This window comes from Hevea brasiliensis, chromosome 9, assembly GCF_030052815.1.
Source record: "Hevea brasiliensis isolate MT/VB/25A 57/8 chromosome 9, ASM3005281v1, whole genome shotgun sequence".
Lineage (NCBI taxonomy): Eukaryota > Viridiplantae > Streptophyta > Magnoliopsida > Malpighiales > Euphorbiaceae > Hevea > Hevea brasiliensis.
In genome coordinates, this window is record NC_079501.1 from 15,141,362 (window position 1) to 15,156,784 (window position 15,423).

Consider the following 15,423-nt stretch of genomic DNA (forward strand, 5'->3'; position numbering starts at 1 on the left):
AAGATAGGACTATATCCTAACTTGCTGCAACAAAGGTACTACATCTATCACCTTGCCAGAACCATGTCAAGTTAATGACTCTTTTATCATATCATAGCTCTATAAATCATCAATTCATAGTTTGACCTTCTCTAGGTAGTAGAGTTGTACTTTATTCCATCTTGATACACACAAGGTATACTATTCTCACTCTATAAGTGTCACCTTTACTTTGCAACTAGTCAGAAACCTGCAGTGCGATAGCAACTCTTGATGTAACTCTAGCTCATCTTTGGGAGTGGCGAGTCACCGACTCTAGTTATCACCCAAGCTGTGACCTTTCAATATTCTAACTCTAGACTCTTAGCAGGAGTTCCCAACTCCTCTGCAAATATAGAACTCGTTACGGCATAAGCTGTACCAAAGCGAAGCCATCTCAAACACCCTCATTATGGAGCACCACGGGGATGCACGCGGCTCTACACAATAATCTCATGTCGATCTTTGTCTGCGACTACAGGCGGACATCGAGAACATTGTATAGTTACTACGATACGTCTGACGGACTAGGTCTCCTAATTTCTTATCTCTCTGAATCTTCTATTATCACAAACTTATTACATTTGGGTCATCTACGATGTTGCCGGTGAGTGGTATCCTCATCCTTATCTAGAAGCATGTACTTTTAAGACTCACTTTTATGTACTCGTGTCTTACGAAATGGGCACACCATTTAAACCCATCTTGACAAAAATATAACATTTCTTGGAGTACGTATCCTCATGATAGATCTCACATGTCTACTAACTCTATTTCACATTTACGTGTACTCCACGAAAATCAAGACACTAAGCGAGGTAATCTTATATTTCCAGGGTATAACGTAGAATCTAGAAACAAAGAATTACAGGAAAAGACGAAACAGAATCCTATACTCCGCATGTGAGTCCTAGTAGACTCTTTCCAACATTTTAGACAAACATTCCCTAAGAATCTGGAGCCTAAGCTCTGATACCACATTTGTCACGACCCAACCTATGGCCGGACCGGCACTAGGACACAGGCGACTTAAAGCCCCGAGGCCCGTAGTAAGCCTAACTGTTCATTAACCCAACTCTAAAGCCCATTTGGGCCCAATATCAAGAAAATAAGCGGATGAGTCAGGCCATAAAATGGACTTTCCAACGGGAGTTTTCGACTCACCCGACCTGTAAACACAATATATAGTCAATTGGGGAGCTCAGCTCACCCTCCACATACTCATCATCATAAAATAAATGGGAGCTCAACTCCCTCATCCAATCCATCAAACATGCATAGCATATTTAGTTTCTGAGTCCAACATGATAATAATATTACGGACCAAATTCAAATAATTCTTGCTAACACATGCGGAAATTCTAGGAGTAAATAAAATTACACAAATATTGATAAACAACTGCGAGGTAGAAAAGCGAGTTAACCTGAACAAAATATCCTCCTGTGGCCTGTAAAAATTTTTGAACAGGAGTAAGCGTTCGACTCAGAGAGTAAAATATCAATCTTAACTATAATCTCTATAACTATCTGAAACTAATGCAACCTGTAGAGTGAAATGCAACATCAACATCATATTCACATCATAGCATCAAAAAGGTAATTTGGAGCACTCACACACCATGAAACAACATTCATAGTATATGGGGTGATCCCTATCTGACTCTCTTAAATCCAACGGTGCAGTGAAGAACTATTCGGCTCGGACTTAAACTTAAATACCAAATCGGGGTCCCAGTGAAGAACTCAAGCCGTGTCTACCCGAAGGACGGGTCCCTGAAGAACTCAAGCCGTGTCTACCCGTCCTATCCATAGTCCACACCACATCACACGCATGCGCCAACGCTGCTGCTCCAAATTACCACAACAACACTCATGGCACATTAACAGTTATCAATGCAACATAATTCGTGCCTAGAGTTTAACTACATAAATATATGCATATAAGTGATGCATGGGCATGCTGAACATATAATAATATCGAAATTACAGTTAAAATTAATATTTTACTCACAAACTTGACGACAAATTACTGTGGCGGCTGGGCGGAGGAAGAAGGCTGTCCCGGCTCACCTGACAATTACATTACATCTATTTAATAAATTTGACTCAATACAAACAAAGAAAAATATCAAGTACGTCCTAAGTCATGCCGAAAATCCGGCAGAGTCTCCCCTATACCTAGGACCTACCCAACCTGCAAAAAGGCTCAAAACACACTTCTATATTCACAGTCCATATGTCCACAACTCAATCATATCACTCAGCCCCTCCTGGGCCCATCAAATCAGTCATCCATCACAATACGCAAAATTTCAATTTAGTCCTTATTATCGATCATTTTTGCAAAAACTGCCCAAACAAGCTCTAAAAATTATAAAACTTTGCCCCGTGGTCCTTAGCAATATTACTAAGCTATTGCAAAAACAATCGTAATTTTCTAAGCTATCACGAATATTTTATGGATTTTTAATCCTATTTAAGCACTAGAAAATTACGAAAAAGCAAGGTTCGGGTTTACCTTTGCCGATTCCGACTTCGGGAACGCGCTCGGGATGCCTGACAATGGTGGGGTAGCCAAAACCTCGATCCAATTCGGAGACTTTTCCGGTAGTGCATGCGCCGGAAATTCACAGATCCGGACAACTGTCGAATTTCCGCGAATTGAGGATACCTACACGAAGCCCAATAATAATATATAAAAAAATCAGGGGTGTTACAAGTCCATTCGTCCATTCTTTGGGTCCTTCTGTATATATATATATATATATATATGCAAGTTAAAAGTTCATAACAGAGATTCATATATACGCAGCTAAAAGTTACTGTTGATACTTCTCCCAACTCTTTTTTCCCATGGCACAGACAAGTACTGTTTCATCACTTTGTTTCCGCATGTTGATGTTAGCCATTTTGTCTCTTCACTGCGCCAAGGCTACCCCGTCGGTGCCGGCCATATTCATATTTGGGGACTCAACCTTCGATGTTGGGACTAATAATTTCTTAAATGATAGCCAAGCAAAGGCGAATTTCCCTTACAATGGGATTGATTTTCCTTATTCTGAGCCTACTGGTAGGTTCAGCAATGGCTACAACAGCGCAGACCAGATTGGTACGACTGATCATACTTGCAATTTCTTGTTAGTGATACCGTGTTTTTTTCTCCGCGAAAATTATGCAAACTGTTCTTATATAACCTCAATCTAGGAGAATTAACAATAAATACTTCACCAACTTTCTGATCAAAGTTTGCTTTTACAGTGAAGCAGTTTGGCTACAAAAGGAGTCCGCCTTCGTTTTTCTCCCTTCTCAACCGTAGTTTCAGTTTCAAGAAGAGAATACTCAAAGGTGTTAACTTTGCATCAGGAGGATCTGGGATTCTTGACTCAACAGGGCTCCAAGCGTTTGTAAGCTATTTTTACAGCACTCAGTTCGCTCTCTATCTGTACACTAAAATGTCATTCTTTTTATCTGGTCCAACAGTTGCAGTAAGTTGTCGGGCAATCAGATAATAATTAAAAATTTCAGCTTTCAATATTAGACTTGTACGCATAGCCATGCGATGCTTGGAAGTTCATTTTACAGAGCTGTGTCTGATACCCACAAAGGTTATTTGCTTTGCCAGCTGCTTCAAACAATCAACTAAGATCCAAAGAAGAAGATGATATGATTTAAATTTTTCTGTTTTACTTAAGAAAGTAAAGAATCAAAGGATGAGTGGTGCTTCAAATTGTCAACTTGCAGGGCAATGTTTGATACGCGTAAGTAGTTCACACAAATCAAAACCTAAAGGCTAAAGAAGATGATATCAATACAGAAGAAGATTCTGATGAGAGGAATTTCTTCTTCCATAGTTGTTTTTTTGTATGGAATATGAGATGAACAATATAGGTTTTTCATGTTGAATAGCTCTTCTTAATTTTGGTTCAAATTTTATATGTTTGTTAAAATTTAAAACGTATTCTATTTCTAAGCCTAAGAAGAAGAACTAACTTCAAGTGAATTCTATGCTATGTTCAAATTAATCTGTAGGTGATTCCATTGAGAGAACAGATAGAACAATTTTCCACAGTTCGTGACAACATCACAGCGTTACTTGGTCAAGAGAACACTGCTATGATGCTTTCTAAATCACTGTTTCTCATTAGTGTTGGAAGCAATGACATCTTCGATTACCAACGTAGGAGTGCTAACACAAGTACTAATCTGACTGCCCAAGAGTTCCTGGACGCTCTTCGGGAAGCATATCAGAATCATCTACAGGTCAGAAAAAAGAAAATATTCTTCTTCCTTGATAGTAGTTGGATTGGACTGGAGGACCTAATCCTCGAATTAAATATAATTTTTCTTTCACAAGGCTTAACTTTTCTATGTTGAAATGGCAGAAACTGTATGATTTGGATGCTCGAAAATTCGGTATTGTGAGTATCCCACCAATTGGCTGCTGTCCGTTTCAACGTTTCATTGGAAAAACTGGGGATTGCGTAAAGGAATTGAATGATTTGGCTCAGTCATTCTACAATGCCACTGAAACCACGTTAACCAAAATGAGCTCTCAAGTTGTAGGGATGAAGTACTCACTCGGAAATGCTTATGCAATGACGTCGGACATCATAGATAACCCATTTGTTTTTGGTAAGCAATGTATCTATTTATGAGTTTGGATTTGTACGCACTAGGTATATACTGAATTTTTCTTCTTTTGTAAGCCCACAAATAGTCTGGTATTATACCTAAACAACCGTCTTCCCTCTCATTCAGGTTTGAAGGAGGTGAAACAAGCATGCTGTGGGAATGGAAACTTCCCATGTAATGCAAGTGCAAGCCTTTGTCCTGATCGCCAAGAGTACTTGTTCTGGGACCAGTTCCACCCAACTGAGGCTGCTTCTCGATTGGCAGCTCTAACCCTCTTAGGTGGAGAACTAAGATATGTAACACCCATGAATTTTAGTCAATTGGTGCAGACTAATTAACACCTCAATTTCCGAAACTAATAATTAAAAGCCAGATGAGCTTCTCAGAAGAATGATATATCCTTCAAAAATTATATATTATATAGGTAGCTAGTAGACATACCACTCTCTATTAGTTCTTTTCTTATTTCTAATATCACCAAGTTATCTATTTGTGAATTTGAATAGTCAAGGAAAAACATGTAGATCAATAAATCTCTTTTCTGAGCAGCAATAAGATATATTAGTATATTTATCTTCTCAGCTAAATCCACTGTTAATTGGATTTTGCTGATATATATATATGTTCTTAACTCTTATACTACGTACGCATATGGATATAAAGAGCTGCAATGCAGGCTAATCTTAAATTTTCTAAAATAATTATGTCTAACTTGGAACCCTATATATATATATATCCATCTAAGTTAAAATGTGCATAGATTAAGCGAGCAGATGCATCCTTTTACATTATCTATCTTCTCGCACTACTTTTCTCAACCTCCACATTCTTCCACCTTTTGTTCCCACAAACTTATCAGATCATGTTCTTCTATCATCCATCCAATTTATATATAACTAAAATAATTTTGGTTAGAAAGGATTTTACTTTCCAATTTTTTTTAAGAAAAAAAAATTGAAAATGAAAACAATTAAAAATTGAATATTAGAAAATTAGAAATTCAAAAATTAAAAAATGATGAACTCACTATATTGTTTGACACGAGCATAGGAAATCCTGGACGCTGCATCAATTTAAGTTAATTTGTACTACTTGTATGGAGATGGCTTTTGATGAAGTGGGAGGATACATTCGACCTGTACGCTTTAAACACGAAATGAATCTCATAATTATTCATAATTGCAAAGTATTTTCATTATAATCAACGCCTGACTTAACTAATTCTTGAAATTTGGATAAAATTATAAGGATTAGATATAATTAAAATTTAGAAAAAATTTACTTTTTTTTACCACATTAAGCCCCATATATGTGTACGTGAAAGCTGTTTTTTTTTTTTTTTTTCAAATGTGTTTGTTAAGAGATTACGAGTTGAATATTATTTTTATAAGTTTTAATCTTTAAATAGAGTAATTATTAACCTAACTTCTAAGGTTAACAACCTTTAAAAAGACTTAAATATTGATGATATGAAAATTTAATCTAATCTCTTCAAGTATTTAAATAACATAAATAAAAAATTAAAAATAATAATAATTACCTTTTATTAAACTTATACCAAACACTCCCTATTCCCTAAGGAATGAATTCAGCATAAGTTGCCACTTAATAAAAATTCAACATGTGTCTTACATGGGGATTAACCATGAATTACTATCTGGTTTAACAAAAAATCGAACACTTGGCATAATAATACTAATTAGCTTAAAATGTTTTTGTTTTTGTAACTTAAAATATAAAATTTTTAAAATAATTAGATAATTATGTTTCTATGAAAAAAAAAAAGATTTCACTAAACCATCTTCATTTAAAGAGCTCTAAATAATTATGGTTCTTTATTTAAATTATAATTATAATCCTTTATCACAATTTTTTTAGTAAAGAAATATGAGAGGATAAAGATTTGAATTCGGGATTATCGAATGAATAATATATGTTTTAAATGAGTCTAGACTTCTTTATCACAAAATTAAGATACCCCTTATCAAATTCATTGTAAAATTAAGATACCCCTTATCAAATTCATTGTAATTAACAATGAAAAAGGGAAAAGGAAAAGTTCCAAAAGGATAAAAGAACAGCATGGTTGCGTCTTCCCCATTTTTTATTATTATCATCATATTTTTATAAAAATGGTTGCAGACATCATGACAAGGATAAAAGGAAAAAAACAATGAAATAATTAGCAATTGCATATACTTGTGAGGTTATATGAGCATAAATTAGCAGTAGGGTAATCCGCCCAACTAATGAAGTTGTTAGTCTTATAATAAGCCCCCAGTTAATATATTTCCAATCATATAAAGATATAAAGATAAATAAATAAATATGTAACCTATAACAATGCTTCTTCCTTGTTGATGGTGTTTCTTGGTATAATAAAACAAAAGAATAAATATATAATTGATCTTTCTCACTCATATATATATGAGAGATTCTCAGAAATAAGAAAGGCAAGCAAACTAGAGAACAACTAATTATTCTATTTCTCATGGCAAAGAAACAAAACTTTTCTTCTTATTTTCTCCACTTAGCTATATGTGTTGTTGCCATCAATCCCGCAGATGCATATGAGAGGAAATTACCAGCTATTTTCATTTTTGGGGACTCTGCCATTGATATTGGGACTAACAATTTCTTAAACTCCTATGCAAGGGCTAATTTCCGTTATAATGGGATTGATTTTCCTCACTCAAAACCAACAGGAAGGTTCAGCAATGGCTTCAATATTGGAGATCAATTAGGTAAGATTTCAATTAATTTTCAATATATGTATAATGAGATATTTTCTGCCTTTGTGAAACTCATAGTTTCAGTGTAAATGGTTTAGGAAGTTAAGCTTGATATAACGTGTAAAAGTTAATACGTGACATCAACTTATAATAATATACATCAAATGTGTTATGTTAAATGTGTGGTTTTTCTTTGGTTTATTATTAGCAATGAGGTTTGGGTTTAAGAAGAGTCCACCAGCTTTTCTCTACCTTCTCAACCACACGTCAATTGATTTTAAGAAGAAGGTTCAGCGTGGTGTGAACTTTGCTTCTGCTGGGGCTGGCATTCTTGATGAAACCGGATTCAAAGCTTGGGTAAGATTCAGCTTTACAAAACCTCTATGAGTCTCTCACATTTTTTTTTAACAATCGGGTTTTGACCAAAACTCAAATTCGAGACATCACGCGCTTAAAGCTTGAAGCTGATCGAGTCTCTAGCATTTATCTAAAAGTCGAAAAACACAAAAAAAAATTCAATGTGTATTTTGCTTAATGTTAGATTGTTGCATCCTTTTTGATATGGGTGATGAATTAATTAAACGAACTAATGATTCTTGATTTGGTCCAAAACTGTAGAATGCAGTAATACCTCTGTCACAGCAAATTCAACAATTTAAAACAGTCATGCGAAATATCACAGAGGTGAAAGGTCCGAATGCAACTGCTAAGATTATCGCTAAATCCTTGTACATCTTTTGTGTCGGAGCTAACGAATTCTTCGATTATATGCGAAACAAAAGTACTGCACCTAAGGAACAGTTCGTCGCTTCCGTACTGTCTACATACCAAGACCATTTAAAGGTGCTCCCATCTTTCTCCTCCAATGCAAAATCTAAAAAAGTTTAAGATTGTTGCTAATGATTTTCGCATTTCATTTTTTCAAAAACTTGTGGGGTTTGTCTTTTTTCTTTTACATGGCAGAATGTGTACAACATGGGTGCAAGAAAATTTGGTATTATGGGAGTTCCACCGATTGGTTGCTGTCCATATGCACGAGCTATTAACGAAAAAGAAGGTGGTGGTGACGCATGTATGCAGCTGTTGAATGATTTTGCTCAGGCTTTCTATAACTCAACTCTCATTCTGTTACAAAGGATGAGTTCAGAATTGCCAGAACTCAAGTATTCACTTGCAAACGTATATGAAATGACTGCGGATTTCATTGACAACTATGCTTTCTTTGGTAAGCATGTCCTTGTTTTTGCGTTTATAGAATTATTCTTAGTGAAAATTAACTATATATAGATCTAGCTTAATTATTTTGTAATTTGTAAAGCAATCAGATTCCCCCTGTGTCTTGATATTGGCGGTTCATTAAGGTAGCCAAAATGGTGCAATTGTCACTCATTTGTTACTCCTTTAAAATCTTATATGTAGGCTTCAAGGATGTGAAGAATGCATGCTGTGGACTGGGGAATTACAATGGAGAGCTAGCATGCTATGAACCTATCAGTCCCAATCTTTGCCAGAATCGGAGTGAGTACCTGTTTTGGGACTTGTATCATCCGTCTCAAGCTGCTGCTGCATTGTTAGCTGAAAACCTATTTCGTGGAGACTCTAGGTACTTAACTCCAATGAATTTTAGTCAGTTGGCTGAGGCTCAAGTCCACATCTAGCTTGTGGAATTTCAGCAAATGCGTGGCTTTGGCTTTATATATTCTCTATTGCAACCCTTTTTTTTTTCTCCCTGAATAAATAATTACCATATGTAATGATTTCTTGTAATTTTTCTTATCTAAATTCGATTTATTATGTACTAAAAATACAAAATATGTAATAAAATCCACCCATAAATTTCATATGTTTGTATTTTAAATTTATAATGGACCGAATATAAGTAAATTTTTTTTTTTCAATGTTACATTCTAGCTTCTGTGTGGTAATAATGATATAAACCTTAATAATGCATATTCTTGTTCTTTTTTTCCTTTGGTAAAGTTAACTTTTTTTTTTTTTAATGTCTATTGACTTTCTATCGTGTGTGATATTCAAGAACAATGAGTTTTCCCTAACTTTCAAGTGTTATTGCATAAAAATGAGTACTTATTTAATATCATAATTTAAAAATTAAAAAATAAAGGGACAATTTTGTTAATAGTTTGTAGTCCAAAAAATATTTTAAAAATTGCATTGATCTGTCACGATCCAATTTATGAGCCGGACCGGCACTAGGATCTGGGCCAGCCTAAAGCCCCCGAGGCCAGCCTAAATGTAACACCCTCCCTGTACCAACTCCGTACATTCTACTGTTCCGGTGACCGGTGTCGGTCCGGACAGCTAGAACGTCCGGAAAAATATTTAAACTAAAGTCAAGAATCATAATTAACTCAAATATTAATAAGAAAAATTTAGTAAAAATTTTAGAAATAAAATACAACCAAGTTAAATGAGCCGGTGCCCTAGCGATGGGTAACCAGAGGGAAGTTGCGGTTCTCGCAACGAGGAGCCCTAGACCCAGGGAAAAAATTATAAAATAATTTTTGGGACTCCAGAGAAGAGTTACTGAGGTTCCTATGGCATTAGAATGCCAAGAAAATACCTAGAAAAAATTTTCAATCGGTACAGACAAATTTGACCCGTTGAGCCGAACGGAGGGCATTTTGGTCATTTCGCTTTCAGAGGTGATTTTTGGCCGACTTGTCCAGCTAAGTAAATAATTAATATGACATAAAATATGAAGAAACATTGCTAGAAATTAAATTGAAAATGAGTAGTGGAGGAAAGAAAAGAAAATACAAAATAATGCAATAATGACATCACTATGATATCATTTAAAATGGTCCACCAATCACCTTACAACTAATTCACTTAAAACAAAATAAAGAGGCTGAAAATTGAAGAAAACAAATTCATCTTCTTCCCTTGGACAACCAGCCGAAATCCCTTCCTTCCTCCCTCCATTGATGTTCACTCAAGCAAGCTTAATTTCTCCTTTGTTTCCACCACTAAACCCTAACCCCTCTTCATTAAAATTTTACCCCACACCTTAAACAACCTTTTGGCAGCCTAGAAAGTGAAGGAAAGTGAAGTTTTGAGTTGGGAAAAATCTGCCCTATTCAAGGTTAGTGCACTATATACCTAAAACTCTTTAATTTCATGAATTGAAACTTGAATTTAGTAAGAAAATGTCATTTAAATGAACAAAATTCATGTATATGTGTACATGAATTTCGGCTGCCCTAGTGAAGGAATAGGAAGGAGTGTTTTTGATGAGCTTGAAGTGAACTAGAATCATGTTGGAAGTTTATAAACATAAGAATAATAAGTTGGTATGCTAACTAAGGCATTTTGTAGAAAACATAATGTGAAGCTAGGGTTTTGGGGAGTGAAAATTGATTTGGCTTATGAAATTGTTAGAGAACATTTTAATGGTCAATTAGTGACCATTTGAGGAGATTTGACCATAATATGGACTGAAAAATAGCATGGTAAAGGGAATGACTATGCTGCCTAGGGACAGCAGCAATGGACTGAAATTTCAGTCCAATTATACAGCCATAACTTTGGCTGTGTTAGTCCAATTGGTGTTTGGCCAATTGGACATGAAACTAGGCTTATAATGGCACATTTTTGCTGAAGAAACCATGCCCAAAAGACCAAAGCAAGAGGACCAAAACTTGGCCCCAATCTGGATACCCTGCAACTGATTCTGCAGAATTGACCAAATGAACAGTAACTGTTCATTTGGCCATAACTCACTGTAGAAATGGTCAATTGACCTGAAATTTTTACAGCAACAAGTTAAGACATAGAAAAACAACTTTCATGAAGAAACCTACCCCAAATTATTGCCAAAACCAATTCAAAAATGCAATCACAGTCACTATTCATGCTACTGTAGATATGGTAATTTCTGCAGAATGGAAATCCGGCCAGCTGTGGTCTTTGGGCCATATCTGGAGCTACAAAACTCCAAATGGAGTGATTCAAAAAAGGAAATTCAACTAGACAAAATAAGGAACAACTTTCATGTTTGTCATTTCTTCAAATTCCCACTGCAACAGTGTTTAATGGAACAGTAAATATATGCTTCAAAAATTGAAATTTTCTGCCCTCTTGGTTTTAAGTTAGAAATGGTAAATGTGACCAATCCCAACAAGTGTAAAAAGCAAAATGTGGTATGTTGGGAGTGCCAAAACCAATATACCTAATTTCTACCTAAAAGTCAACATTTTAGTTGACCAAAGAGGTGAATAGTGACACCGAAACTTGAAATTCAAAGATTGAAGAATTTTAAAGTATCGAATGCCCTAGTATACCTAACAAGATTGGTTTGGATAGTTTGGCATGCCAATAGGGTTCAGTTAGCAGTACTGCACATGGCAATATGCCATTCTGTGATTTTATGGTTTTTAGCCATTCTGACCTTGTATTGAGCTTTGGCCTTGTGCCTGATGTTATCACGCCTTGTTAGTCGCTCATTGCACACCGAGATGCATATGTGACCGATGGTGTGACGCCCGAGGTACTTGATACCCAGTGCGGTTTACGTTATCGATCCGATGTCTAGTGTAGGTTACTTGGGGCAACCAAATGAATAAAAGTGAACAAAGTTAATGAAATAATGAATATACCAACACCAAACAAAGAAAGCATACACATTCTATACACATTTATTTTCTTGCTATTTTCTTTTATTATATTATTGCACCACTAAGCATTATTGCTTAGCGCAGTGCTTTTGCCACGCGTAGGTACCGGAGATCCCGATCGTGAGCCCAGTAGACCACGTGATCGGGTGAGTCCATCCTGCGATTACGCACGGTGTCCTTGTCACCTCAACTTCTGCAGTGCATTGGTAGGACACTAGGTGTCATTTTGATATTTTGTAGCAAATTTTTACTTTCTCATATGTATTTGAACTTATGTAATATATTTTGATGTTCATGTAAATAATGAAAGTTATGACTATGAATGCAAAATTTGAGCATTTATTTATTGCTTGTATATGAGTATTATGAGAAATGGATGTTTGAGAAATGAAAAGGTTATTGAGAACTGAAATTGAGAAATATTGTTGAGATGGTTGAATACAAATTTTGGAAGTGTTTTTAACAGGTTTCGAAGAACTGTTTTCTCCATTTTTAGCCGGTACTCTGCCGAATTTTCTATAAAATTTTCGGAACCTCAAATAAATTATAATTTCAATAAATGAACTATATTTCACAAACTATATTCAAAACCTTGACAAAAATTAATTAAGGTAAAATAGAGTGTGCCGGTACACCGTGTGGCATAGCTTGCTCGGCTACACTGTAGACGGGTAAGGGGTGTCACACTAAAGCCCCCGAGGCCCGTAGTAAGCCTAACTATTCCTTAACTCAACTCTAAGGCTCATTTGGGCTCAATTTCAAGAATTCATCTGGACAGAGTCCGGCTATAAAATGGACATTTCAACGGAGAGTTTTTTACTCACCCGATCTGTAAACACAATATATAATCATTTGGGGAGCTCAGCTTACCCTCCACATACTCATAACAACATAAAATAAATGGTAGCTCTGCTCCCTCATCCAGTCCATCAACATGGATAAAATAATAAGTTTACAGGTCCAAAATAACAATTTATATTACAGACCCAAATCAAATAAATATTTCTAACACATGCGGAAAGTCTAGAGTTAACAGGTTTATACAAACATTAATAAACGACCTGCGAGGGAGAAAAGCAGGTTAACCTCAAAAATATCCTCCTGTGGCCTGGAAAAATATTGAACAAGAGTGAGCGTTCGACTCAGAGAGTAAAATATCAATTTTAACCATAATCTCTATAACTATCTAAAGCTAATGCACCTTGTAGAGTGAAATGCAACATCAGCAATATTTTCATATCATAACAGCAAAAAGGCAATTTGGAGCACTCACGCACCCAGTAATGTCAATCATAATATATGGGAGCTGATCCCCTATACAACTCTCTTAAATTCAACCTGTGCCAGCGAAGAACTCAAGTTTCGCTTAATAAACCAAATCGAGGTCCCAGCGAAGAACTCAAGCCGTGACTACCCCGAAGGACCGGGTCCCAGTGAAGATCTCAATCCGTGACTACCCGTCCTATCCATAGCCAACACCACATCACACGCACGCCAACGCATGCACACTGCTCCAAATTACCACAACAACATCCATGGCACTTTAACAGTTGTGAATGCAACATAAAACGTGCCTAGAGTTTAACTACATAGATATATACATATAAGTGATGCATGGGCATGCTTGAACATATAATAATAGTGAAATTATAATTAAAATTAATATTTTACTCACAGACTTGACAGCGGTCACTGTGGCGGCTGGGCGGAGGAAGAAGGCTATCCCGGCTAACCTGATAATTACATTACAATTATTTAATACAATTGACTCAATACAAACCAAGAAAAGACCAAATACGTCCTAAGTCGTGCCTAAAATCCTGCAGAGTCTCCCCTATACCTAGGACCTACCCAACTTACAAAAGGGCTCAAAACGCACTTCTATATTCGCAATTCATATACTCACAACTCAATCACATCACACAGCCCCTTTTGGGCCCATCCAAACAGTCCTCAATCACAATATGTAAATTTATAGTTTAGTCCTTATAATTGAACATTTTTGCAAAAATTGCCCAAATAAGCTCTAAAAATTTTAAAACTTTGCCCCGCGGTCCTTAGCAATATTACTAGGCTATTGCAAAAAGTATCATAATTTTCTGAGCTATCAAGAATATTTTATGAATTTTTAATCCGATTTAAGCACTAGAAAATTACGAAAAAGTAAAGTTCGGGTTTACCTATATTGATTCCGACTCAGGGTACGCGCTCGAGACATCTGACAATGGTGGGGTAGCCAAAATCTCGATCCAATTTGGAGACTTTTTCGGTAGCTAGTCTGTCTGGCCAAAAATTCACAGACCTGGACAACTGTCGAATTTTCGCAAATTGAAGATACCTACACGAAGCCCACAACACGGGGGTTAGTAAATAAATTTTACAAAATTTTCTGAGCTCATTTAATGCTCAGAAAAATACTACGAAGTTTCATGGGACCCAGCAAAAAACGGTGTCGAAAAAATTTGACATTTATATTGTCGTGAAGCTCTCGACGAGGGGAGCGCTCTGGTACTCTCGATTTTCTCGATGGATTTCGGTGTTCTTGGTGTCTATGGAAAGCTTTCGACGAGTAGATGTTGTTTGACACAAGACCAGACCCAATTGGTGGTCGGATCGGTCGGATTTCGGCCAGGAAGACGAATCATCGCGCGTTCGCAGGGGAGGCATTCGGGCGTGTTTTCCGGCCTCCTGGGGTGTCGGCCGGCCGTGGGGAGGTGGTGGGGCGGCGCGCCGGCGAGCTGGGGTGGCTAGGGAGGCAGCGGCGCGGCACGGAGAGGAGAGAAAAGAGAGAAAACTGGAGAGAGAGAGAGAGAGAGAGAGAGAGAGAGAGAGAGAGAGAGAGAGAGAGGGAGGTCGGGACGCGCGCGGGGAGAAGAAAAAGGAAGATGGAGCCGGTCCAATTCGATCGGTCTGATCCAATCCGGTTCGATTCAGGATACAAAATTTTGAATTTTTACTCTGCCTTGGGACTGAAAACAAGGCCTAAAAATTCCGAAAAAATTCTAAAAAACTCAGAAAAATTCATAGACTCCAAATATATTTTTAGTTTTGCCACATGGTCTTTAAATTAATTTTTAAAAATCATCAAAGTTTTATATTTTCGAAAAATCGAACACGATTTCCAAAATTTGAAAAATTTCAAATAATTTACTAAAATTCAAATAAAAATAAAATATCAATATTTACTAAAAAATAATAAATTTAAAAATTAGGGGTGTTACATTCTTCCCCCCTTACAGAAAATTCGTTCTCAAATTTTACACAAGGCAGAATAAAGTACAGGATTGCACATTAAACAGATAAGGGTACTTGCAATGCATGTCCCGTTCTGACTCTCAGGTGCACTCCTCCACTGACTGGCTCCTCCACAAAACCTTAACCATAGGGATCTGTTTTGATCTTAGCTG

The 15,423-nt window shown here is 36.4% G+C and overlaps 2 protein-coding genes across 2 annotated transcripts; both read left to right on the forward strand.

The window, feature by feature from the left end:
- Positions 1-2,871: 2,871 nt before the first annotated feature.
- LOC131183368 (GDSL esterase/lipase At5g55050-like) lies at positions 2,872-4,988 on the forward strand. Its single transcript, XM_058154149.1, has 5 exons — positions 2,872-3,127; positions 3,277-3,422; positions 4,048-4,278; positions 4,401-4,650; positions 4,777-4,988. The coding sequence occupies exons 1-5, from the start codon at positions 2,872-2,874 to the stop codon at positions 4,986-4,988; spliced, it is 1,095 nt and encodes a 364-aa protein (XP_058010132.1).
- A 2,153-nt stretch (positions 4,989-7,141) lies between these two features.
- On the forward strand, positions 7,142-9,040 carry LOC131183369 (GDSL esterase/lipase At5g55050-like). The gene is made up of 5 exons (XM_058154150.1): positions 7,142-7,394; positions 7,591-7,739; positions 8,001-8,225; positions 8,346-8,607; positions 8,802-9,040. Exons 1-5 carry the CDS (start codon positions 7,142-7,144, stop codon positions 9,038-9,040), a joined length of 1,128 nt encoding a protein of 375 aa, XP_058010133.1.
- Positions 9,041-15,423: the final 6,383 nt, after the last annotated feature.

Excerpts from the sequence above, each read along its gene's own strand:
- LOC131183369 (XM_058154150.1), top strand. The coding sequence starts at position 7,142 with ATGGCAAAGAAACAAAACTTTTCTTCTTATTTTCTCCACTTAGCTATA. Across the intron at positions 7,740-8,000 it reads AAACCGGATTCAAAGCTTGG|AATGCAGTAATACCTCTGTC; the intron begins GTAAGATTCAGC and ends CCAAAACTGTAG. Across the intron at positions 8,226-8,345 it reads CATACCAAGACCATTTAAAG|AATGTGTACAACATGGGTGC; the intron begins GTGCTCCCATCT and ends TTTACATGGCAG.
- LOC131183368 (XM_058154149.1), top strand. The coding sequence starts at position 2,872 with ATGGCACAGACAAGTACTGTTTCATCACTTTGTTTCCGCATGTTGATG. Across the intron at positions 3,128-3,276 it reads CAACAGCGCAGACCAGATTG|TGAAGCAGTTTGGCTACAAA; the intron begins GTACGACTGATC and ends TTGCTTTTACAG. Across the intron at positions 3,423-4,047 it reads CAACAGGGCTCCAAGCGTTT|GTGATTCCATTGAGAGAACA; the intron begins GTAAGCTATTTT and ends ATTAATCTGTAG.